Source organism: Serinus canaria, chromosome 7 (assembly GCF_022539315.1).
Source record: "Serinus canaria isolate serCan28SL12 chromosome 7, serCan2020, whole genome shotgun sequence".
Classification (NCBI taxonomy): Eukaryota; Metazoa; Chordata; class Aves; order Passeriformes; family Fringillidae; genus Serinus; species Serinus canaria.
Window position 1 is genome coordinate 24,764,261 of NC_066321.1, and position 27,414 is coordinate 24,791,674.

General features: G+C 40.4%; 1 protein-coding gene across 6 annotated transcripts in view; it reads left to right on the forward strand.

Moving 5' to 3' along the window:
- Positions 1-27,414, forward strand: part of PARD3B (par-3 family cell polarity regulator beta) — a 389,258-nt gene that overhangs the window by 274,382 nt on the left and 87,462 nt on the right. For all 6 annotated transcript variants that reach the window (XM_050976846.1, XM_030241769.2, XM_050976847.1 and 3 more), the window contains one exon: positions 17,429-17,539. In XM_050976846.1, coding sequence (XP_050832803.1) covers positions 17,429-17,539 — 111 coding nt within the window. The remainder of the gene's footprint in view (positions 1-17,428; positions 17,540-27,414) is intronic.

Here is a 27,414-nt window from a genome sequence, read left to right on the forward strand (position 1 = left end):
CTTTGGCTGCTCCATCCCACACATGCAGGTGTCACAGTATTACTTAGAAACTAGCTGTGGAGATGACCCTTGATCATCTCCCTGGGACTGTGTAAAGCCCCCAGAAACAGAATAGGGATGTGTTAGAAGCATTCCTAATCATTCTGAGAGGCCTAGGACTCAGTCTGGAAATGAAGAATATGTCAAAGGTATGGAAAGCTTAATTGACAGCCTTAAAAAAATCAGCAACAAGTAACCTGATAAATGGCACAGACTGTTAATTAGATGTCTAAATTTACCAATTGTGTCAGGAAAATTAGGACACTGGGAACAATATGTCCCTAAGCTGCTCACTAAACAACTGCTGTACTACTTATTTATATTTATCTGATGAAAAAACATGTGCTGAAAGGATCACAGGCGGAAATCTCTCCTCTCTCACTAGCCTGAAGCTCCCAGGCCTCTCTGCTCACAAGGCCTCTGTGTCCTGATATTCCCTTGTCTGAACTGATCACTGGAATATGTGGCCACAGGAAACATGAAGCTGTTAAAGAATTTTCATAGTATTTATACAGGAGAGAACAATGGGGGACTTCTGAAGCCTAATGTTCGGTGAAGACTACTTATAAATTCTTGGTTGTTTCATCAGGAATTGGGCTGGGCCCACAGTGATGAGAGAAAGAGGGAAGTTAGATTCCCACTTAAATTTCTATGATTTAAGTAGGTACATATTTAAATAAGTGTATGCTGTAAAATGTGGCATGTTTACATATGGGTATGATTATGTGCATGTTTAAATACGTGTATAGCTAAGTGGGCACACATTTACACCATGTCTGCACAAGGACCCTGTTGCCCTGGTCAGGGAGATGCTTCCTACTGCTCCTCCAGCCAGCAGGCAGCTCCCAGCCATGAGGAGCACCATGGCTCTCTTCTCTTACCTCCTGACCTTGGCATTGGTGAGGATCAGGAGAGATCATCATTTCAGTGATCACTGATTGTCTCTTAATTAGAAGTAACCCCTTACATTTCTAAGCCAGTCTAGCATCCTTCCCTGGGTCCCTGATACTAGGCAGGACTGCCTACCTAAGAGATAATAATGATATTTTGAAAAATAGATGTTTTGCTTCTTTCTGACCCTTGGGAGTGACAGCTTTCTAGATGTATTCTCCCAGAGCCTGCTTTGGGCTAGTTGGTTTGTTTTTAATTCAGAAGGGAGTTGAGAAGGGGCACATTTGCACTGGCTGTGTGTGCAGAGCTGGGTGTGGAAGGTGCCTGTGCGTGCCCTGCTGTTGGCTGGAGCCACTGGTGCCAGTCACTGGCCACAGCCTGCCGTGAGCTTGGTTGCAGCTCACCTCTGGCCCCTGCCCTCCTCTGCCTGCTCATCAGAAGGGTTGCTGTGCCAGCCCTGATTTCTGCAGTGCTGAGCCATGGTTGGAGCTGTGCAGAATGGCTGGAGAGATGTGTTGGGCAGGTGGTGGTTTGAATCCTTTGAAGGGAAGGTCAAGTACTTAATGCAAGCTTCAATAAGAGGATAATGATAATTAGAACTCATAAGAGGTACTGGTTGCAGATCCAAGATGTAAAGGGGGAGATACTGGGATTATAGGGATAGGAAAGATTTGGATGGGGTTTTTTTGTAACTGTGGCAGTGAAAAAGCACAGTGATGTCTGAGGTGTTCCTCACTGGGAGGAATGTGTTCATACGACAGCCTTGGGAGAGAGGTGCCTGGCAGTGGCTGGTGCTGATCCCCTCTATCCAACTGCAGGTGATTCCCTGCAGCTCTTGAGCAATCTACACCATCAATGAGTTGCTAACAGGAAAAAATACTGGCTGGGCTAGATTAGGGAATATAATCGAGTCTGCCTGCTCTACAGGCATTATCAAACAGAGCATTATGGGCTTCTCAATTTGTATAGGTACATTTCTGGCATTGAATAAAAGTGGAGAGATGACATTTTTGCTATGAACATATTCTGCCTAGGAGAAGGGTGTTGAAAAAGAAAATTGGATAGCAGCCTTGCAACATCTTTTTTCAGTGTGGTGTTGTACAAGATATGGTCTTGAATGAGTGGGGATTTTTTTAAGAGTTCAGATGAGAAGTTCTGAGGAGCTCTTGAAGTAAAAGTAGATCAGAATCAAAAATGTTCTGAATAAATTTACTATATTCACTTTTTTTTTCAACTTTGGTGTGCCTGATTTTCTCATTGAACAAAACAAGTTCTGATCTACAGTTAAATGTCAGATCAAAACAATTCTGTGTATTCTGATTTCAGTTCCACTTGCTCTAATACTGACTGGCTTCTGTCAATACTGAGGTGAGGGGTGTGGATAATGGTGGATCAGAATGCAGGCAGCATAGCTGAAAATTGGGTAACCTCAGAGCAGCTAATATAGGTTGTTACCTCAACCTTAGCATTACCTCAAGGCCTCCAGCCTTTGCCCAGAACAAAAACTGTGGGAAAGACTCTTTGCATCCTAGTGCTTCCTTGGCAGCCCTTGCTGCAGCATTCCAACTGGAGTCCTAGGCTTTGTCACACCTGAAGCCTGTGGGATATCCCATTCTCCTGGTGATCAGGAGGCTGGCTGACTGACCTTGTGCACAACAGCACTGTGTCCTTTTTTTTGCATTTAATTGGTTCTCAATGAGGGTAACAGGCAGAAACCATAGGAAAGGCAGAGCTGGGAGGATCCAGCTAGATAAAGAAGTTTAATCTGTCAGTTCTTGAGTTTTTGGTCTCTTTGCTGATGAGGCTCCTTCTCAAATACAGAAAGAATCTGTTTGCATAGGGTCCTGTGCATTTCAGCTCAGAAGCACTCATCTGTCCTTAATCACTTTTGTAAGACACTGCAGGAAAAAAAAAATCATTCCCACTTTGGTGTAAAAACATATGGAACAGTGTGAGGATAGAATTGACAGGTTCTGCACCTTTGGGGAGGCCACACTTTGGGCCCTTGGAAGTCATGGTACATAAGCAAAGTTAAGAAGGGGTGGGAGGGAAGTGTTTCACAACACTGGCAAAAACCAATTGAAAACATCCATTTTTCTGCTTTGCAGGCTTTCATGAACTTTGGAGAGTTGTGGAAATTGAGACATTAACTTAACTGACATTGGCTAAACTTTGGTTTGTTAACAGATGGGAAAGATCACACAGTTTTTGCATTTAATTTGTTCTAGATGAGGGTAACAGGTAGAAGCAGTAGAAAAGGCAAAGCTGTGAGGATCCAGCTAATAAAGAAGTTTGAACTGTCAGTTCTTGAGTTCTGTTCTGCTGTTCTGTGAAATGGTAAACTCTGCATCTACTGGGGGAATTAAAAAGATGGACTGGAATGAAATAGACCTTTCTCTTTTGGCCTTGCTTCAGGAAAATGAACATTCCTTAGGATAGACTGTGACTGGAATCACAATGACATGGAAGGTGTGTCTTGAGCTTGTCTCCTAAGCCATGCTGGAATTCAGGGAGCAACTACTAGAAAAAGAAGGAATGCCCAGGTGGGGTATTGTTCATGTCTCTGTTCATATTTGGCTTTGACTAGTTGTGCTGGTAAGTCAAATTGGAATGTGGTGTCAACTAAATACATTTTTAGAAAATGCTGGTAACAAACATAAAATCAACTCACAGGTCAAGATATTTAGTGCACAGCTTTTTGCTTTTTAGGCTCTCCATTTCACTTTCTGGATGTCTTGAGCAAGATAAGAACCTTTGGGCACCTTCATTTCTTTCCTTTTCCTTTTTCATTTGTTTCAAGCACCACTAGCCACATTAGGTACCTAAAGATGAAATTGTCACTGTCCTCTCTGTAACAAGAAAGTACCCTATTTGAAACCAGTTTTCAACCAATCTGTTAAATACTAGTGATTTTTGTTAAAGATTTCCAATAGAAGCACTGGGGCATTAGCTGGCTTTTACAACTCTGCTTATTTAGAGAATATGCCAGCTAATTGCTAGAGGAAGTATGTCTAACAGTACAAAAGATCTAGTTGTTAATTCCAGCTACTGTGAGTGAACTTGAGGGGAATGGTTTTTTCCACATGTACAGCTATTTTTTTTCCAGTAATTGAAAATTCAGGATCTTAGATTTGATGAAAATTTTTTCTTTACATTCCTGTATCCTGTTGTTCCCCCCCCCCCCCCAGGAATTGTTGGACTGTATTTGTAGTGATACTTGTGTTTTCAGCAGCAGCTGGAAAAGAAACTGTGGTACAAGTGAGACAGGAGGTGGCAGGAAGATGTATGACTGCTGGGAGAGGGGTAAAAGGATTTCATTTTCCCCACATGGGAAGAAAAACTGAAGCCAGGCAACTGGGCTTTTTAGTTATAAGACCACAACAAAATAACATCATCATGGCACTCCAAATCGATAATGCAACTTTGTCTGAAATTCTTTACATTTTTAATGCAGTTGTCTAGATACAGAACAATAAGACTACAAAGACAACTCAATTATCATGACAAAAAATTGTTTTAAATGTTGTAACTAATAAATCAAAATAAATAGTGGTATAGAGAGATCAAATGATGAGTGGTATATATGGTTGATAAATTAGGTACTCTTTTCACTGTGTCCTATGATAGGAGACCAAGCATACAGCAAGGAGATGGAAATGCAGATGCTTAAGTTGTTTCACAGTCAGGTCTCTAGCTTGTTTTACAGATTAAATACTTTCAGCTAAATGTAATTCATCAATTGTGATCGCTCGTGTGGTGCAATTCGTGTTCATATGGTTGTGGGGGTTTTTAATGCAGTAAATTTTTGGGCCCGTTGCCAAAACATGTTTTTCAAGAAGTGCAGAGTGGCTTCTCCTCCCCTGTGTTTGTGAAGGTAGTTTTTAAACAACGATTTATCAAGTGAAGAAATAGAAACAGTGCATGTGATCAGTTGCAGTTCATGATGAATAAGCAGAACGTTCATGGTACTGAATACTGATTGTGTTCAGTAATTCATGGGTAACTTGTAAGCCAGAATTTTTCCCTGGGAATTGTTTGTTGGACATTCTGATGCATTCAGGAGAAACTGTGATTGTATCAAGCACAGTTTGGAAACAAAAGAGACTTAGGTTCACTCAATGACTACACAGCCTGGAGTAGTTTTTATCAACACTATTGAGTTTTTATTCATGCAGTGATACTGGCAGCTCCTGTGGCAGAAATTTTAGAGATAGGTAGACAGACATACAGACTTCATCTGTGTTGTTCAGCCTTCTGTGCCACTATAGACTTTGAATTTAACTTTTTTTTAACCTCATAATGAAGATCTTTTTTAGAGTAACTTCTTGGAGCTAAGATGATAACAGGCAGAGTTTTTAAGGTCTCTGTTCTCATTTTGGACTCTTGGTAAAATTAGCACCAGTGGTTTGGTATTGGAGATAGTTGAATGAGTGAATATAAGCTCAGGACATGGAGCTGTGGAGGTAGTGAGAAAAGAAGTCAAAGCCTTTGTTTGGTGAACAAAGCATTCCTGTAACTGAACAAGAAAGCAGAGATTTTTCCCTACACTGTCACATGAAAATTACCTGTCTGGCAATATAAACAGCAATAACAAATAACCATTTTTAAAATAGTGCATGAACATTTGCATTTGGGAGTCAATGTGTGAAAGGCAAGAAATATGCAGGGAAAAAGTTTTGGGAATCTGAGCTGTTGAGGGTGTTCAAGGTACATGGTTATAGTAGTCAGCAAAGTAAGGAACTTCATTGTTTTAAACACTGTTTTAGGAATTTTCTCTGACTTTGTCCAGAAAAATCTATTTCTTTATCTGATTGCACCAGAATTACTTCTATTAAGAGTCAAGAAACAGGAGTGATTGCCAGGTTTTCAACCTTCCAAAGAAGTTTTCTGACTCACGGTTCATGACCAGCACTATTGCAAACAGATATGACAGAGCTGTGTAGTTGGTATAATTGACTAAACTTTTAGTCACTTAGTTCTGATTTTTTTTTTTTTATTTTTAATAAAGTGGTACCAAGGAAAGGATTTTAGTAGGTTCAGTTTAGCTAATCAGCCTGATGAGACAGTCTGTTGTTTAATAACTGGATGAAACCTTCCCCATCCTGAACCGTTGTGCTTCAGCTGCCAGAGCCACATTTTGTGAGTATGTTTGAGTCCTTTGAGTTTTCCTGTATTGGTTAGTCACTCCCTCTTGGCATGAAAATAACAGTGGAGTCCTAGAGGGTTAGCAGTCAGGCTGCCTGGTTTTTATACATGCCATGTAGGATTACTCCTGCTGAAAATAACCAGTGACCAAAAGCCACAGTGTATGAGAGCTGAAAATATTTTCTTAAAGCTTAAACTCAGCCATAACTAATCAATTTGATTCCTAATAACTATTTTCAACATTCACCAAAACCTGGTGGCAGAAGAGCTTGGCAAATGCAGGCTGAAGTTCACCTTCCCAGAACATCCCCATTTCCTGGGTCCTGCTCCTGACATTTTGCTTTGTGTCAGGTTTGCTGTACCGAGGATAGGGAAGAGCTTCCTCTTGAGAGTTGTGGCAGAGGTTTTTGCTTAATTAACTGGCAGAGGGTATGTCTGAGAGTGACTCCTTCAGTCCCCGAGTGGTGTTAATTTCCTGCAAAATACAGGGGAACATATTCCATCAGTATGTCCCCACAACTCTTAGTGATGCTAATGAGAGCTGGGTGCTTGTGTCAGAGGGGAAATTGCTATCTGTGTGCCAGGACTGCATCCCCAATCACTGAACGGTGCAATTGCATTGTCTCACTGCTTCTTTGTTATGGATCCTGTCTTTCAGCAGCTTCATTGGTTTTTTCTTCTATTGCTGGAGCGATCCTAAGCCAAGTTTTCCCAAGAAAACCACAGAATAATCTAGTATCAGTTTTTTCAATATGCCACATTAAATGCTGTATTTCTGGGAAAATAGCAGAGGAGAATTTTGGCAGGTCAGACAGATTCTTCTAGATTTGCTCACAAAAAAAAAGGTGAATTTGTTTCATGCAGATAGCTGTTTGCTTGAAAGCTTCCTTAGTACAATATGAAAGTGATTCAGCCCCCTAATCCATCACTGGAAGTCTCTGCTACCATCCAAGACACTTAAAGGAATCACATTTACAGTTCTAATTGATAGCCACTGTTTTGACAGGCAAACAGATTTCTCCTCCCAGTGGCTTCATGCAGTTGGCCTCCAGCAGACCTCACCATTAGCACAATTCTACTGAAAAGAATATACAAGCTAATAATAAATCTGCGGGGAAGGATATTAACCACAAACTACTATGTCTAATTAGTGATGTACAATAGCCAAGGCCAGGGAGGGAAGGTATTATTTATCAGAAGAACTGATTTTGACAGTTTAAAAATGTAAAAACATCTATTATTTGTTATGCCAAAACACATCTTTCAAAATACAGTAGATACATAACTCCTCTCTTACTTTGGCATTGTTTTGAATGTTACTGCTTTGTAAAAATGCCAGCTATAGTAAAGGCACAGAGGAGAAATTTGTGTTGCTTTGTCTTTAGAAGTCCATTATGAAACCTAAAAGCAAGTAGGGTTTTTTTTTTTTTTGCCTTTACAACCTCCCTTGCCGATTCAAGAGCCATTATCTCCCTCTTCTATCTCCCTTCAAAAGCATCTCTTTACTGTGAATTCCCTTAGTTCAGAGTTGATCAAGTACTCTGAGCCTGAGCTCAAATAAGGCCAATGCATCTTGCTGAGAAAGAGTGGTAGAGATCTCTCTGGAGAGATCTCTCAGCCCCTGGAGAGATCCCTGCATGTCCTCACTGCAGATTGCTGCTCAGTGTCTCTCAAGCAAGATTGCTGGTACCCCAGACACATTCCCTTGGGGCAGTCTCCAGCAGAAATCCCCAGAAAGAGCTGTTCTGTAGCAGTGCAGCAATGGAGCATATGAAAGGAGTGTGGAGCAAGGAGGAGGAGAGCAAGTGTGTTGGGGAGAAGAAGGAAATGGATGAGGAGAGAACTTAGAGGAGATGGGGGATGTAGTTGAGGGGAAAAAGCATCATAGCAAACAGGCTAGAAAGTGAGGCAGGTGGATATGGAGTGGTAGTGGAATCATAGCTCTGAGCTGATCAGAAGAGAAAGAGAATAGGACCTTTTAAGCTGAGCACATAATTTTTACCCTTTGTGGCTCGATTTCTTCATATTGGAATGGATATGATGATATATGCTCAACATTAAAGTCACTGCATTCCACAGAATGGAGCCTTCATGAAGACTGGCATGTTGTCTTGATTGAAACAGGGAGGGGAGTCCTCTGTATTCCTGCTATTTCCAAGGATATTTTTCCTTGGAGATCTTTTTGGAACCTGCAATGTGTGCAGGTTTGCTTCATGAAAGTCAGATAAGCCCCCACAAATCCCCACTGTGACATGTAAGGGGAGGAAGGCACATGAGAAGGTGAGCCCTGCAGTGGTGAGATGATTAGCAAGTCTGACACCTCAAAATATCATGGCTCTGAGTGCAAGTGTAGCAGGTTTTCCGTTTCGTTTCGCAAATGTCGTGTGTTTAATTTGCCTCATGAGTTTTCTATCTGCAGTTCTGATCAAGTCACAGTTCTCTGTTGTTTTTCCATAGCCAAGAGGGCTGAGCAAAAAGTTTAGTAGTGCAACTGAAGATTCTCATGAAGTGCATGAGCAGCTAAAATGCTAAGAAGAGCAGTGAATACCGTGAGAGTTATGACATGAGAAAAAAAGTCCTTCTCTGACAAACATGCCTAATACATAGACATAGAGATGTAGCTGATACTTTAGTGAAGTCTGGGGTCATCTGGCTGGTAATAAGCAAGGAGAAAACCTGAAACAAAAGAAAAAATTCAGTGGCCTGTTTTTGTCAAGTCTGGCACCCAAGAGCTACCCTTTAGCTCCCTTCAGTTGGTCTTTTCCCTGTCCCACCTTTAAGTGGTTCTCAGTTGCTGGGATAGAGGTGTGCTGGCTCTCACTTGACTGCAGGATTTTGGAAACCACAAAGTCAGCAGGTGGTTCTGGAGGGGCTGCTGGCAACTTCAGCAGACTGCACAGCCACTCTGCCTTTCCCACTTTGCCTTACTGACTGCACCTTAGAGGAACTGGCTCAGTCAGAAACTGCATTTATATTTTGCTGCATGGAAAAGAATAACAAATATCCAGAAAAATTATTAGCAAGCCTAACTGCCTGCTTCTTTTCCCTTTCTCCTTCCCCTTTCCTGAGACTATGAAATGGAAATTAGGAAAGCAAAGTCAAGAGCTGGTTCTTTCCTTTTGTTTTGAATGTGGAGTTCCCATGCCCAAGACATGGATGGGATTGCTGTGTTCCCCTGGGGCTGGCAGGTTGCCATTTACAGACCCCTTAGAGGGGAGGTACAGCAATGTTTCTCTGCAAGGTTTGGACAGAATTAGTATATGCTTCAGAAGAAATTACATGCTTGTAAAGGGAAACCATGAGGGGAAAACAACTGCTGCTCTATGGAAGCAGGGACAAATAAGAATATATGGGAATAATTTCTTACTTTGGTACAGGGTAATTCCACAGTCTGGTGGACAAATGGGCCATAATTTTTTTTTTTCCTCTTTCTGATCAAGCTGTAAATCACAGCTGTCCTTGTTTACTGCAGATTTTTCTTTTGTGATATATGTAACATAGGATACAGAATTTTTGTCCTCATGACCCAAAAGACAAGCAATGTGGTCACTGGATGATTAGCACATCATTTCATGGGAACAGGTGCATAGCTGCCATTGAACATTACAGTTTTCCTGGTCAGATAATAGAAGTAGTGGTCCCTTTTCATAAATGGTACCTCCAGGACTCAGACTACCTCAGCATGTTTTCTAAAAATTAGCTCCTTGAAGTATAAAGGATGACTCTTCACAGCTGCCTTCTGTTGTCTAGGTTCACATAGTAGTTGATGAGAGTTATTCTATTCCATTGGTTCAGTAGATGGACTTTGTGGGTTTACACTTCAGCTCGGGTGGCCCAAGTTTTAGGGTGCCATCACCCTCCCTTGGGTTTTGCCTTTGTTATTTTTTATACTGCAGAAGTAAGATTTTGCTTATGGTACAGATGAGCAGAAGTGCTCTACTGGTAAGAATTTCCTAGTACCTAATTATCAGAATGAGTTACAGTAACTCACCTCTATCTTTCTAATAGCAAGTTTTCTGCTTTAAAAATAAGGTTATGGAAAAGATGAGTGAGAAGGTTTGGAGGGCACTATTTAAATTGCCTCCGTTCTGCAATTTCTAGGCAAAAGATGAGCCTCCTGCATGCACAGGGGAAACAGCATCCAGTACTATCTGGTACTGAAACACAGATAATATTCAAGGCAGTGATGCCAGAAATGAAGATTTTCCTTTATTGCTGTCCACATGGTTGATGCTCTAAGAGTAAACTTTAAACTTCACTGTGTGATTTAGGGCTTTTGTTTGACATTTCATTTCTGTGTGTAACCCTCTCCACTGAAGATTATAGGTGATTTGCCTGTGAGGTGTTACAGCAGGCAGCTTCTCAGTTTCAGTGCTGGGAATTCTTTCAGTAGCCCTAAAGCTGTGAACAATGTGATGATGCATGCATTTAATACAAATGTGATTAAGTATCTTTTCTCAGCTTTGTTTGCTTTGTTCTACTGATGCCTACAAGTTACATAATGAGTAGCATGTACAGGGTCTGCATTAAAGGCAGGTTTGCATTGTAGCAGAATTCATGGCAAATTTATTTTCCTTTTAGCAAAACTTCAGTGGGGAAAAAACTACACTGTTGATTTATTTTGAATGAACTCAGAGAAGTCTTACTAAGTGTGCCATGTGGAAAGCTCCTTGAAGTGCTGAGGGTTAATACTCTCTGCTCTTAATTTCAAATTCCAGATAAATATGGTTTCAGCTTTGATCTTATCTGGACTAATTCTTTGTCACTGTACTAATTAATTCAGCATGCTGCAGAAAAGATGCTAATTTGGGCATCAAAGAAATAAATGGGTGGGGGGAGGTTGTGTTTAATCAGAGTTCTTAAAAGATAAGTTTTACTCCCATTAGACTGGTTGAAGAAGTTCAGTCATTTTAGTCTAGCTCCAGCAGTCTGATACAGTAAATAAAAATAAATTTTAAAATACCAAAATGGCACTTGTGTGCTTAGATTTGATGTACAGGAGCATAATAAGGTGGATTTTTTTTATATTTGCAACTTCTGTATAACTGCTCTTCCTGCTGATCATAATAATTTTAACACTGATCACAGCATTAGCATAATGTGGGTATCTCTGAAAATAATCTGAAGATAGCTAAATATGAGGATACTCACATTCATGAAGTTCAGCTGCATTTGTGAAACACAAATAATAATTGTAGAATAGCACACTTGGACAATTTGTTCCATGCTTCAACTGATGTAATAAATCAGAGGTTTGGTCAGTTTTTCCCTTTGCAGGGGAGCTGGTTTTGGTTGCCTAAGCTGCCCTGTTGTTTGCCATGGAAAGCTGCTGCTTTTGCTGCCTTCCTCTTGTTGCTGCCCTGGGAGTGAGCCCTAGTAGTGGGAGAACAGGGAGGCAGCAGCCCAGCTGCAAAAGTCTTTCCTGCAAGCAAACCTCACCAAATAGAACTAAAAGTCCTTTTTTCCCTCTATTTTCCAGTTCCCTTTCCCATTTACCCAGCAATATTGGTGTTGTACAGAGCCCTGTCCCAGAATTGGAGGCACTCCCCACCCAGGAGGAGAGAGCAGCAGGGGCTGAAATAACCCTCTCCTGTGTTCATCCTCTTTCTGGCACCTTCCTTTCACCCTGCCAAAGCAGGGAGATTGGGTCAAAAACCTGCTCCTGGGCAAGGCTTTGTCCTGGAGGTTTTGCTGCAATGTGTGTTGGGCACTGGGAGGGGCATTTTCCATGTTGCTGGGGCTAAATCCTCCACAGGGGAAATGGGACCCACTCTCTGGAAGCAAGGCAGAAGACCAGGCAGGGAGATGCTTAACCCCTCCTGTCCACAGCCCCCCAGCACCAAGCTGCCCTTTCACCATGTTTTACCAAAACAGGTTCTTTTCTTTCTGTAGTTTTTTTAGCTGTTGCAAAGCTCTTGATCCCAATGGTGTAATCCTCAATGGCACACTTCTGCCCAGTAAGTAAACATTTAGTAACAAACCTTTTAGGTATTTAGAGAGCCACTAAAAATGTGAAAGATGTATTTCATTAATGCTGCTATTAACATAAATGTAAAATGAGCCTGGCCTGTAATCACCATCAAGTCTGATTCACTAAGGATCTTTACAGCAATGTTTAATACTCTGTAAAAGTGTATGTATGAAAGCAATTAATCAAAGCACAGCGCTGCTTCTAGAGTATTTCTTCTACCGTAAAAGCTGAGTGATAAAATAACTTAAAACACACTGCAGTAGTGGCAGTTAATAAGCTTTTTATAGTCCCTGTGTGGACCTGAAAATCATACCTTATTAGTATCTTTATCTTTCTTTCTCACTTATTCATTCTTACTCACGTTTAAATTTAATTTTAAGAGTTATTTCTAGCCTTTCATAAGGGACCTGCTTTAATAATCTCAGCATTTTTCCCCATTTTGCTGTGAAATGACTTAGAGTCAGAGCTTTTGTTATATGTACTTTACAAATCACTGGTTTTTTACAAATCATTTCTGGAGATGTCAGGATTTTCTGACAGTGTCAGGGTTTGTGCCTTGCTTGACTGTGTCATAGGCTCTCTTGAATTATTTTCCCCCAGATGTTTGCACTTTCTTTATGTACCTTGTTAGCTGTGGTGGAACCTCCTGATCTTGGGCAACTGAATTAGCTAAGAAATCCAAATTGCTGAAATTAGTCAGAGAGCAGCTTCAAGGTTCCACCCACCAGATGTTTGTGCTGCTGAGAAGTCTGGGACTGTAGACCTGCCTGCTTTTTAATCCTTGAAGCAAATATCAACACTTTTGAGATCTGGAAGCCCACGGCTCCACACGGAAACGAAGTGTTGCCATGACCACAGCTTTAGGTCTTGCATGCAAGACATTTATCCCAAGTAATAACAGAGCAGGGCTGTAGTAGGTTTGTTTTCATTTTTATCCCTTAGAATCCTTGGAAAGCAGCGTACATATGCTTTAATGCTATAGCAAATAGAATGGCAATAAATACTGCAAGACAACATACATTTGGTATTCAGAGACTTTATTTCCTTAATGTTTCTGAGGGGAACAATTTCAGTTGTTTGCAGGGCACCCTTTGAAATTAATAGAAATAGGATAATGCCTCACTCTTGCACAGCATATTTTCAACAGCTGCACATGGGCTTTTCCCAAAAGCACAAAGCACTCAAAGATCTGTTCACATAAAGAAAAATCCTTTCTGTTTTTATTTACAGGAGAGCTGTGCTCTGAGTAGTTGCAATATTAACTTTCCCAGCTGAAAAGTGTACTAAGGTAAACAGGGCTGTACCATCTTTAACAGTGCTTCCCAGGCATTTACAGTGAATAATCAAAGAACTGGGGCATTCACTCAGCCTGGGAAGGCATGGATTTATTTCCTTACTGCCATTGCAATGACCACTGGCTTCATTTGACATAAATTGATTATAGATGGCTCTAGAATGAGAAGATACAGCTGATCCATTTGTTTTCAGGTCTTCTAGTTCTATGTCTCCATTTGTTGTAAAAGGTTTTCAGAGTAATGAATCCATCAGATATTAAGTTGAAGCAAATTTGAACTGTGCACAGTAAAGCAAAACAGACATTTTAAAAATTTGTGTACCATACACTTTTTCATTAATGTTTTTATTCTGCTGACAATAGTATTAATATGGAAGGCAGATTTTACCACAGTCCAATTATTCATTGCCTGGAGAATTGACATTTTCAAATCCTAAAGCCATCCAGTTTCCACAGAATTTTAATATGGACCTGATTAATTCCATAGTATAATTTGACAATAGATTTTATCCTGTTCTTGTTGAAAGCAGTGGAGGCCTCATACTGATATCAACGATAATATGATCAAACCTAATTTGATCATGCAGCAAGTACTCTTACTACCTCTTTTTTTTTGTTGTTCCAATAAGCAGCAGAGACTATTAAACCCCATAAACCCATGCAAAATTACAATGGCTGGAAGTTAATTTTATCATCAGAAGCCCATGGCAATTAGAACACTTCAGTGAGCAGACCATAACTTTTAGGACAGGGTGTATAAATTCAGGCAGAGATGATACTGGTTTCTTTGTGGTTTAATGCTGTCTGTGTATATTTCTTTTCTTGACACTGTTAAATTTTGTGCTCCTTTTATCTTCTGATATTTGTGCAAGATTTTTGTTGAGCTGAAAAACATAATAAGAGAACAGAATGAAAAACAGTAATAATAAGAGAATGGACATTTAGCAATGTGCAGAACAGCTACATTCTAAAAAAAAAGCTACATCTGAATATTTCCCTAGCCTTGAGCTATGTGCTGCATACTCAGTGTAACAAGTCAAAATTGTAAGCCTGCACAAATCTATCTGAAGCAAAAAATTGGAAAGAAATAGTCACAGAATCATAGAATTGTTTGGGTGGAAGGGACCTTAAAGATCACCAGTTCCACCCTGCCATGGGCAGGGCCACTTTCCACTGTCCCAGGTTACTCAAAGCCCCATCCAACCTGGCCTTGAACACCTCCAGCAACTCCAGAGTTTCCCTGGACAATGTGTTCCAGTGCCTCACCATGCTCAGTGAGCAATTTCTTCCTAATGTCTAATCTAAACCTATCCCTTTTCACTTTAAAGCCATTCCCCTGTGTCCTGTCTCTCCTTGCACTTGGGAAAAGTCCCTGTCCATCTCTTCTGTAGCCCCCTTTAGGTACTGGAAGGTGCAATAAGGTCTCTCCTCATTGAACTTTCTCTTCTCCAGGCTGAGCAACCCCAGCTCTCTCAGCCTTTCTTGACAGGAGAGGTGCTTCAGCCCTCTGACCATCTTTGTGGCTTCCTCTGGACTCACTCCAACAGCTCCACATCCTTTTGGATGTTGGAGGCCCCCAGAGCTGGATGCAGCACTCAGGATGGGGTCCCACGAGAGTGGAGTGTAAGGGTTGAGGGAGTTGAGCAACTCCCTCAACCTGCTGGCCACACTGCCTTCAGTGCAACACAAGAACAAAAGTTGTTTTCATCAAGACCAACTCATTATTCCCAGTTTGTAATTACACTGAAACTTGCCAAATTTATGGCAAGAGCAACTCTACCAGCAAACAGCACTGTTTTTGTAAGCTTTGTCATGCTGGCAGTTATTGCAATCAAAATTGTCTCTTTATTTTATTTAAAATGCATTTCTCCAGTAAGCAAGAAATAATATCTAGACTTGAAAGGAACACGTGTTAAAAACTTGGTTTTTTTTACATTTCTCTTGAGTATGCAGCATATCCAACTTCAGCTCTCTGCAGCAATACAAAATGCCCAAGAATAATGTTTTCAGAATCAATACATGCTACAGTCGAATATGAAACTCCACAAACCTTTAACTGAAACTGTGAGAGAAAAGCAGGCAGCCTGAATATAAACAAAGTATCAGAGCTGGATTATGACCAAGATGCAAGTGTTAATATGGCCTCCTGAGAAAACTGCCATGAAACCTTCCCAGCACGAGCAAGTGCCAGAAAGCAGGGATGTTTCAGGAGCAGCCTGCTGGTGCTCATACCCAGGTGATTTCTTCTTTGGCTGCCCAGCATCTCTGTAGAGAGTAATATGTGCAGAGTTCCATTTGGCTTTTCTTCTTATCCTGGGTAATTTCATAGCTGTGCACCCACCTTATTCTGTTTCTCCTCACTCTGTGTACAACCTCTGTCTCTCTTGTGTTTGCTGACTGCTGCCTTCACTGCCACCATTGCCTTCTGTTGGGGTGTGTGACTCCAGTCTCTTGGAACTGCTGGAACTCAGAGAGAAGCAGTGAAATCAGCTCTATACTCAGTAAGAGGAGAAGTGTGGAAAGTATATTCTGCATTTCTGGAAGTGCTGAAATGAGTAGTGAAAAAAGAGCTGAAGATTGTTGGTAGACAAGGTGTGTGTTTTGAGTAAAGCATCCTTCCAAGAATGCAGGACACCTTCTGTCTCTGTGGCACAGGAAAAAAGAGAAAGCCATGGAGGCTCTCTGCTCCCCAGCACAGTCCATGACAGAGGCACTATAAAGCATCTCATGTTACTACCTGTAGTATTTGCCCTCTTTATTAGTACCACATGCTATGTGTCTGTCTCTCACATCCATCATTCCCTTTCTAACCAAGTCCTTATTGTCTGGAAAACTTGCTGCAGAGTTCCCAGTCACTTCCTTTGACTACAAGCACAGAAATATTAATTAAATTCACAAACAAGTTTGGATTGTTATCTTATGAGCCTGACTATTTGCAAAATTTCTGCTTTTGTGTGTGGAGAAACACAAAGTCAATGATTTACAGCTTAAGTATAGTCACAGTAGTTCAGCTCTTCCACTTGAGGCAGTTTGGGCTGACATGAAAAATAAAAAGGGTATAAGAAAGATCACGGGGGCAATGCTGCAGACTTTCACAGAAGAGTTTGAGGTTTTGAGTCAGAGTAATTAGTTTGTGATATAGTATATTTCATCAGGAAGTAATTACTTTTCTTTACATTGTTGTCATGCATATAAGGACGCATTAATTTGCAGTGGAAGGTACAGGTTGATCATTTACTCGTGGAACTGAGAATTTTAAATTCGTGCAGAGGAGGGGGAGGTTTTTAAACTTTTTGTTTGGTCCATAATTCATGAGCATATTTGACCTCAGTATTCTGTCTAACTCCATCAGAAATTAAATGTAGCTTCCCAGTTCAGGCACCTTTTATAAGCTGGGTAAAGCAGACTTGTTATGCATATTTGTACAGTGTATAAAACAACAGTGCATGCCCCAAACCCACTGGGGCCTCTGGAGGACTTTCACAGCATAAATATTACATGATACTATATTACTAGGCAGAAAGAAAACCCCAGAAGTTTAAAAAAGAGCTCTTATGAACTGTCTAGATTTGTACTGTTGGAACAAAAAAAGGTTTTATTCTTCCTGATTGCATCCTCATTTAAACAAAGAGCAACTCCTAAAATTAGGGTGTCATGAATGAGAGACAGTAGTTACTGGTAAGAGCAATACAGTGGCCCAGTCTGGGTGCTGACACCACAGCCCCTGCAGATGACTTTCAGAGAACTGTCAGGTGGCAAGAGGAGCCTTCAGCCACTTAAAAATGTGCCATGTTAATATTTCAGCTCTGCAATGCCCTGCACTTCAGATTTGACAGGGCTTTTCAACTAGGTTTCAAGCAATAGCTTTCAAAAGTACAGGGTCCAAATCAATTTGTAACCAGTCCTTCCTCTTGCATATGGCCCAGGTAATACTGATACCATATCTTGCAATGTGGGAAATTTATGAGTCACTAAGATAAAAACGCTGTGTTTTGATTGCCTAAAATTTCTGTGGTTTATGATAGATAAGTACTGTTTTTTCTTCTGTAATTATTTCCTCGTGACTCCTTCTTTGATATCTTTTACAGATTTGGAAAGAAGAAAGAAGATAAAAGTGGCAAGGCAGATCAGAAAGGGACTCCAAAGCAAGGCATGCTTAAAGAGGAGGAGCTGGAGAAAATGAAAGATGAGCGTGAAAGGTGAGTAAATGGCAGGAGCATCTTTGTTCATCAAGTGAAAAACTTCAGAGCAAGGGTTTTCCTGCAGGAGCAGCTAGCCAGCCTGTCCCAAACAATACCCACTGCAGTCAGGTCCAGGCAAGCCAGAGCATTAGGCTAGTCCTGGCTGAGTCAGAGCTGCTGTGTGGCACCAGCTTGTGAACTTCACTGTTGCATTCAAATCCCAGCTTCTGCTTTAGCTGGGGAACACCAGTTCCTTCAAAACCTGTTTCACCTCAGTCCATTCCCAAGGCCAGCTGACTTAATAATTTTCTCCTTTCCTTCTCTACAGCAAGAACCTCCTCCCTTCTCTCCTGATGGTTTTTGCCATTGTTTTCTAGCACTTCACACCTCTTTGGCTTCAGCTGGCTGTGCCATCAGACAGTAGTTTTTGTACTTGGGTATGTTCTTTTCTGCACAGTGTTTGTTGGTGAGCCAGGTGTTGCAGAAATCCATGTGCAGCAAATGTTGAATGTGCTGAGGAAACACCTGGAGGAAAGCAGGTTCAGATGCTTAAAATCAGTCTGCAGAGGCAGCAGTCTGCCAGCAGTGGGTTGGGCAAGAGGGGCAAGGCAAGAAGCTGGGTGAGTGCCTGCTAGGAGTTGTTGTATTTCTGGGAGTCTGTCCTTTTCATAAAACACCTTTTTCTATGCCCAGTCTTAGGGAATTCCTTCTCTTTCCAGATTAAGAGATTTTACAGTTTTCTGCTTTTCCCCATGTCTGCTCTTCAGAAACTGGAAACAGTTTGTCAGTGTCAACAAGGTTCAGAAAAATCCGCTTTCCCCATCTCATCCAGAGGTACTTCATATGCTGAAAAAGGTCTTTGTTTCCCTCTGATGGCTGCTATCAGAAAAGTTAAAGAGCCCATGGTTTCTGGCTCTCAAGAAGTGTCTGCAGATGCTGTAAAACTTTACAAGTTGTAGTAATACATTTTCTCAGTGCAAGCAGAAAACTTTTCAGAGGTCTCTCTCCTTCACTGGAGTATCCTGCTCCTGGGAAAGGGAATGGAAGCAGCCATGGTTCCTTTTGTGCAGACAGTGTTTCCACGTGGGCCAGCCTGTGTGGTACTGGTTAGTGCCCAGGGAAAAGGAACTCTGCTTTCATTTGAGTCATGCAGTGCATGGTCAGCCCTATAGGTGGGAGCTAATGGGCTTGATTGGGGAAAAAAGGCAGTGCAGACCCTTGCAGTCTGCTGCTAATTTTTACTACTTTAAAAGCTAGAAAGGTATCTAGTTACTACAGCACTGCTACTGGATATGTTTAGCCAGTGCTTAAGTATTTAGTTCATCTAAGTTAAGTAGTGTCAGGAGAAACTTTCTACCATTTGTTTTAAAATTTCTGTGCTGCGTCCTTGATTTTTGCCAGATTGATGAGTGCCTTTATATTAAACTGCTGACTCCCAATTTGGATACTGGCAATTTGAGAGGTATGTGTCCTTCATTTTAAAGAAGCCAGTGTCTTTTATTAGGATCCTGGCAAGCTAAGAAGCATGTATCCCATCTGTTAAAGGGCCAGTGTCATTTACTAAAATGTTGGCAGGCTGGAAGGAATGAACCCTTCTGTCTAGAGGTCTAACTTTCCAATTGGACACAAGATAATTGTTCTTAATATTTCTTTAGCTTTGTGTGCTTTTTTTTTTAATTACAGTCACTGATTGACAGTAACTTGGTAAGGCTGCATTAGAAACTGGCAGCTCAATGTCTTCATCATCCTGGTTTCTCTAGTAATGATTTCAGTTTTGACCTGGAAGAGTTTGTGACTGAAATGGAGAACAGCAGGTGTGTTGAGAAGTGGATGAACCAAGATGATATTTTTAACTCACTTATTTGATTCTTCTTCTGTAATGCACGAGAATATGAATATCACACTTTTGTATCAGGTAGTATATCTTACATCTCTGGAGGATTCAGATTAAAATTTTTTTTAAAGTCCCAGAAAAATAGTGAGGAAATTTTCCCTATGTTATCCTCAAAGGAATGCAACATGTGCCATAAAAACAAGCAATTTGCTTCAACTTTTGAATGAAGTAAGAGCATGGCTGTGTGTTCGTCCACATAAGACTACCTACAGGCTTACTGTTGAACGCTTTTTGAGCTGGACATAAAGTAGAAGAGGCTCTATCTTTGTTAGAGAAAAATTATATAAAGAAGCTGCTTCTCCTATATGGGTAAAAACTGTTTGGGAAATTGATTAAAATCACTAAGGAAACATTACCTGACTTGAATGTAGATCAGTCCTTCTGCTTAGTTGTTGACTGTTCACCTAATGATGATGCTCAGTAAGACAGTAAAGACAAGTTTTATAGCTCTGTCTCAAGATTTAGTAATTCTGTAATGTAATTCAAGTCCAAGATTTTAATGCACATATTGGCAAAGAAAACCTTGTGGCACATTCACACCGTAGATCATCTGCTCCTATGACTTCACTAGCTGCAATCCTGCATACTTGGTCTTGTATTTATAAAACTGAAGCTTAGCAGAACACGTTCATATTTTCAGATCTGTTCTTGTTGAGTGAGATGAGCTTATGTTAAAACTATGGGGGTGTAATAGTAGAAAATACTAGAGAAATGTAGCAAGTTTTGTCCCCTGATACCTGTGATCAAATCCTGTATTTAATATCTTGAACAAGCTAAAATTGCTTTTCTAACATTTAGCCTTTCTAGAATAACTTAAATGCACATCTAATTTTACTTTTCTAAGATTAGCTGTATAACTAATTCTTGTTCAGATCCTCAATTCAATTATTACAATCCTAAAGTCAGATTGTTTGTTTAAACAGGTTTCTTAAATGCTGACTGCCTACCATACTAAAAGATACTATGATTTTTCATCTGATTGTTTGGGGTTTTTTTTCAGAGGCCATGTTGTCCCTTTTGGACACTAGTGGAAGAGGTTAGAGTAGTTGATTTTTGGGCTGGGTGTGACAGGATTAATGATCAAGTGCTTTTCAGCATCTTAGCAGCTGTGGAACTCGCCTGGTTTTGGATATTGGTTTTGCATGCAATATATGCTTGGCAGCTCTCCAAAAAGCAGCATACTGTTCCAAGATCTCAGCTGAGAAATATTTTTTGGTAGGAAGTGCATTTTCAGTTTACAGGACTAGGCTGTCTCTCATAGTTTTGCAGGTTTTTTTTGATTGGTATCGGATAGGCACAACAAGATTTCACAAAATCCCAGGGATAGGCTTTCTGTAAAGAATGCAGCCTTCTTCCAGAAATTTTGACAACCTTCAGACATGCAAAAATGTCAGACGTGTTCAGTGCACAGTGCTGTGCAGTACAAGCTCAGTGACTCTGGTTGTGATGGGAACCATCAGCTCTTATGTAGGTGTGCTGCATGAGTGTAAGCCCATCATGCCTGGAACAGGTTGGATTTCCTGCTTGCACAGAGAAGGAATCGAACAGTGCATGTGCAACAAGTCTGGCACATCCAGAATGTGTTAGAGCTAGTGGGCGTATGCAGACAGAGGATTCAGTGCTCACTCTATAATGCAGATGATTCCCAAAAGGACAGGATTTGCTTGCACTTTGGTCCTCAGCATAAATTTGCCTGGCATCTCTTTCTATGGGCTGCCAAGTTTCAGATTTGAACCTCAGAAAATGAAAATAAATTTGCTATTTTGCTAGCCTAGTAATTTCTATTTCCATTCCACATTGTCCCAGTCTCAGTTTTCAGAACAACTCTCAGTGCTGCCATGTAGCTGCAGTTCTCTGAAGCAGCTCCACATCCTGCACTGAAATGCTGATATCATTTTTTTTTTCTGCTTGTGTTCCCTAGCAATCCCCAGAAAGATGAAGGTCTCATTGTGTTCATTGCTGTTAGGGAAGCTTGGGCCTGACCCCAAGCACTTACAGTTGAGGTGGAAGAGAGAAAATCTGACAGGAAAAAAAAGTATCCTCTGGGTGGGAATGTGACATGCAGGCAGTGCAACTGCTTGTCCAGGTTCCTGAAAAGTCCCTGTCAAGCTAGGAATTGATTCCAGACCTCAGCCCCAGGCTTCCTTTCTTTTCAAAGCCAATACTTTATTATACAGCTACTACTTCTGCAAGCTTCAAGTAGTGAACAGGAACTTTGGATGTTAGTCATTCCTTCTTTAGTAATAACCTTATCTGTGTCAAATTGAATATGAATTCAGCACCTCCTTTAAATTATTTTCTTCTTCTCCCCCTACCTCCTTTAGTTTTCATTATGCCAAGGTGATGCAATGTCAGTGAATTTTGAGTGGGAAAAGACAGGAGCCTCACCATAGTTCAGGAGCATTGACTTAACTGGGGGTACAGTTCTTTGAGGTGGTGGTTTGTCCTTCCTGACACAAGTCACATGCTTCATTGGACTGAGGCCTTGTTTTAAATAAACTCATCGTTTTGTTCATGCTTCAAAGAGTTTGGCTGTGATAAAGCATGTGCTCCAAAGGTCGAGAATCTGCCCATAAAAGGAAGAAACAAATGCTATGTCTGAGGGTTATTTTGATCAAGCTGACTCAAATCTGTATTTTTAGTGTGTTCAGTGTAAATTACTCAGAATTTATCATTTTAATGATATAGGATGTTTGCTACATTATTAAATACTGGAAGAGGCCTTGTCTTTTCCTTCCCTCAAAAAATATTTCATCCCTTCCTCCATTTCTTTCCCACTTATTTAGGGTTCTTTTCATTTTCTAACATTTGTTCATTGTAAAATGAACTGGATAAATACATTAGATGCATGAGTTTTACACATCATAATTTGTTTGCCTTTTAAATGCAAATAAAGTGACTATCAATTGAAAGAAAAATATTTTTTCCTGTTTCTTTAGTATTATTTTACTGTGATTTTTCTACTGAGACCCAAATCTCTCTTCCAACAGAAAGGCTTACTTGACATTAGAATAAAATTTACAAAATGAAGCGCCTTGTTGAAAATGGGAGGATTTTTTTAAGTAGCATGAGAGTTTGTTAATGAGGAGGCACTCCATGTGAAAAATAATCCTCTGCACATTTTTGTGGGAGTAGTTTTGTTAAAATAGTCTTGGTTAGAGTCAGAGTTAATTGAGGAAAATTTTTTAATAGTTTTGAGGTTTGTGTGTTAGAGAAGCAGAAGGAATATGTGGCCCCTGCTTTCTCAGTGTATGTTATACTGTGTCTCAAATAGGGGTAAAACTAAATGCTTTCAGTTTTGATATTAAAGACTTTCCTTTACTTTTCAGAAACCTTGTAGCAACTGAAGAGCATTTCTCTCATCTTATCAGCCCTGATACTTGCTGCCTGTTCCCATAGTTTAAAAATCAATACATATGGTTTTGATATTTGGCAAACAGAGGTTTAATTTTGCAGCTGCAAAATTAAACGAAGGGATGCATCTTATAGAAATAAAAACATTTAGAGTCCAGTTAGAGAGGAGAGAGTACTTGGGAGTGAAACTTCATTCCCTTTCTGTCAGCATTTGTTTTATTATATTTAATTACAAACAGTTTGTATGTTACTGGAAACCAAAATGAAAATGAGAATAGATGGATATATGGCAGTATGGTAGAAAAGCCAAATTGCTTTGAATCAAAAGCTGAAATTCAGACTGTTGCAAAAATCAAAGTAAGATTTTTTTAAATGCATAGTGCATCTTAGTGCACGTTCATACACGTGCACATTGTTGGAGACCCCATGTAGCTTTTTGTTCCTGTGCATTCCACCTGCCAAATCTAAAAGCACTATTATGGCTGTTTAAAGTTCATATTGATCTCTGGGAAAATGTTCATAATTGCTATTCTCACCATTAAGCTCGGTGCTAAACCGCATGTTTTTGGGACACCTGAGCTTGTGCATCATTATTTATTAAGGGTTAATCCAACATGGTATATCTGTTCATTGAGTATTCCTGACTTTACAGCACAGCTAGGTCCTGTGGTTTAGACAAAATAAAGTGTTGGATGTGATCCCAGTTTTAATACTCCCAATTTATTATAACCATTGAACCCTGATCAGATCACAGATTGGATTGGATCCCAGTTTTTTAAATGTCCCAATTTATTGCTGGCTTGCAACCCTGATAAGAATACATATTTGATTAAGGCTTCAGTTTTCAAAAATTCCAGTTAATTACTTTTAGATTCTTATTAGATCATAGCTGTATAGTATGGTATGTTGAAGTTATGAAAAAATTACTGGATGCTGTTGCACAGGTCAAGGTCATAGTTTCATTTTGTGCTGACAGTATGAAGTTATCAGATTTCTGTTTATTACTGTGGCAGCACTTGCACTGGACAGGAGGACAGATTAATCCCAACCCATTGATTCTGAATGATTCTCATTTTAGATCTGCTGCTGCTCTGCATACCAGAACATGTAATAAAAACCTACCATGGAACACTGGGAGATTGATGTTTGGTTCTGAGTAGCTGAAGTGGATGGGTCTCACCTACTTCCACAGGTTTTGTTGTAACATTTAGAGCCAGACAGCAATTTCAGAGCTGCTTCATGTGGCTTTTTTACTGCTGGAGGATATTTTTAAGACAGCACTAGGTCTACAGTTGGTCCCAGATTGTCCAGGTTAAGGACTGATGATAACAGAGTGGCACATGGAATTAGCCGTTTTCTTTATCACAGCACAATTCCAGGTGGTGCCCACTGATGGAAATAGCTCTTCTAGATGTCCTAGCTGTGCTCTCAGAATGTAAACATGGAATTCTCATCCAAGCCATCTAGCATCCTTGTTTTGCTCATCATCGAGTCACTGGTGTGATCTGAAGACAGGTTTTCACAAGGTGTGCCACCTGTCCACCTAAGAGGTCAGAGCAGCTCAGGGGCAATGGCTTAAATGGGCCAATGCATGGTTCTCTTCTGTATATATCAGAGTTTTATTACTTGAGGGTTGTTTTGGTTCTGTAAACCTGAAATGCTGCTAGAAACTCACAGGCCAAGCTAATGAAGTGAAACTGGCCCAGGTACTAGCCAACCAGGCTAAAAGAGTGCTTTCTAGGAGATGGACTATCCTGGCCTAGGGATTTCTTTGATGCAGTACTGAATGTAGGTCAGCTCTTGCCCACTCTGGAATCAATAAGAATTACTTGGAAGCAGCATTTCATTCCTTGCCCTTCCATTTGTGATTTATGACAGTCTATCATAAATTGTTGGCATGCACTTTGAAGTAGTGCCACAGCACAGAATTCCTGTTCTCAGACTCCCTTAGCTACTACAGCATAAAAATGAGAATGCTGCTCATGGGGATAGACTGGCAGGAAATCTGTTTGCATGTGTAAATCTCCATAGTGATCTTAAACCAAGATACCTGAAAGTCTTAAAGCTTTGACTGCTCAGGCAAAGCTGAGTTTTGCTTTCAAATCAAGGAATGTTAATTAGAAGCAACCTGTGAATCCCAGACTAACAGATGGAGGCTGTTCCTGTTCTTGTACTGAGAAATTCTGTTCAATAGGTTCTAGGTTCAGTGTCATGTGTAGAATAAAGAAATGTGCATGGAGTGTCATTTCACATGAAGTTAGGCTTGTTCCTTCCACTACTAGGATTTCATTCAAATGGAGGCATTATGTTTATGCAGTTGCAGAGATGGTTGTGTGAACTCATGAGGTGTCACTAGGAAGTGGAGCTGCAAGTACCTGTTCAGGAGATGTCCCAAGAATACCCCCCCCCTTACTGACAGAGGTGGCTCTGGGGACTCTGTAGGTGCCAGTTTTCCTGGGTCAGTCCCAAGTTGTGTTACTGCATGCAGTTGTGAATGTTGAGTTTTCATGAGGTGTCAGATCAATGTTGTGCCTTCCCATGGTCATTACAATGTCTCTGGTATTTTTATTAAGACAGTGCCACCTATCCTCAGTGGTTTTGATTGATACCTGCTGCAGCAATTGCTGGAGCCAAGTGAGTCACTGGCAGCAATTCAGTTCATAGGTGGATGCCTCTGTCTCCCCTTAGCTGTTCTGCAGGTGTACTGTAGTTACTTTATACTTGTTCTCTGTTTATCTGATGAACTTCTCTGGAACAGTTTGTTTATGTGTCAGTTGGAGAGGTTGGAGGGATGATTATGTGGCTTTGACTGCAATTGGTATTGTGTGCATTCCTGACATTAAGTTCCCAATATCTAAAGTGTACACAAAATTAAGTCTTCTTTTCCAAGAGTATTGTTATTTTAGGTCTCTTTTCCTGACTGTTTGTTCCAGAATGAGTTAATGTTCACAAAAGGGACTCAGGTACGATATGCATGGCACCTTACATATCTTCTTAACACCAAAATGCAAATGACAACAACCTGAGAGTTCCTTTAAATCACCACTGGGAGCTGGGCCTTGCAACTGCAGCCAAGGGGTGCAAAGTCTCTGCAGACTCAAGGCCATTTTGCAGGGGGGAGCTCTTAAAGGTGTCAGAACATCTCAGGTGAAGGATGTCTAAGTAATTTTGACAAACCTGGAATGCTTCCACTCCCTAATCCCCATTGTCACAAAACAAGGAACATCCTATTGACAGGAGACTGAGAAATCTGATCTGTACAGTCAGCCTTGTTTTCAGCAGGAGATTGAGCAGGATAACCTTCAGAGGGTTCTTCACCATCTAAATTTTACTGATATTGTCACTTCAAGATGATAACTCCAGGGTAGTTGTGAGTAAAGAAAATTATTTAATGCAGTAAACTATAGACTATAAAATACTTGGCTTTTCTGATGGTTGGCTTTCTTAATCTGCTGCATTTCATACCCAATGTACAGCTAATGTGGACAGGCAGAAAATCTTTCTCTGATTTAACAGCAAGGGTAAAAATCATGTTCTCATTGAAGTTCATAGGACAGGAGAAAACACTGACCTCATTAGAGCCAGGATTTTCTTTAGAGGGCAGGATCCTGTGTAAGCTGGTAATCACTCCGTGTCACCTCTGAAATAAATGGAAGAACATTAAGACCTCAGTCTTGTCTATCCAAAGCTTCCATTCCTCATTTTGTGCTATGAAAGGGCTATGTTTCATCTTCGGTTTCTCATAATCTTAAATTTTAAGGTCGGCATAGCTCTATCTCCTTCTTAGGTTTTTCTGTTCTCCCTTTCTTTTCTTACAACCCTCCAAAGGCAGTTTCTTTGGTCAGGTCAGTATTTTATAGGCACAGGGTAGTTTTCTGGAACAGGCAACATTTTATGGATGGTGGATTTTTGTCACTGGAGCATTTAATGGTGCAACAAGAGCTGTATCTTGTTACCCTGAGTCTCTAACTCCCTTGAATTTGTGGCTTGTCTTTCTTTATTTCTGAGACTGTTTCTATTCTTGTTTACAATTACAGATACTAATTATGGGGGGGATGTTCAAATCCAGCACAATAGACTGAGCTGGAATGAAGAAAGACTTGCATAGCTTATAGGGAGGATGTTTCTGACAAATATGGCTCCAGTAGAATACCCTGAAAGATATTATTAAATTAAATATTGTTTGATTCTTCATGAGACTGTATCAGATGTCCTCTATTTTCTGTCAAGAGGTGAGGTTTTTTATTTTTTTTAAGCTATGAGGCCTGCCTGCCTCTTGAGTTTTGTTAGGTCTTTTCAACAGTCCTGCCTCTCACCTGTTCCTGCCCCAACCTCAGTACAAGAGTGACATGATGTTGTTTGAAAAAATAAAGATGGGTGCTCTCCTGATAAAAGAGGCAGGTTTGAATAGGATTGTTAATGTCATTATAGGCCATGCCTGTCTGTAAAACGATTATGAAATTTAAAAAAATTAAAAGCACTGAAAGTACTGAAATTACCTCCTCTGATACTCAACTGAAATATACCATTCCCATCAGTGATTATGGCTTATGAATGTCTAAAGAAAAGATGTATTCATTTCACTATTATGTAAATGAATGAAAAAACAATATTTTAGTTACCAAAATATATTTTGCTAGCAGCT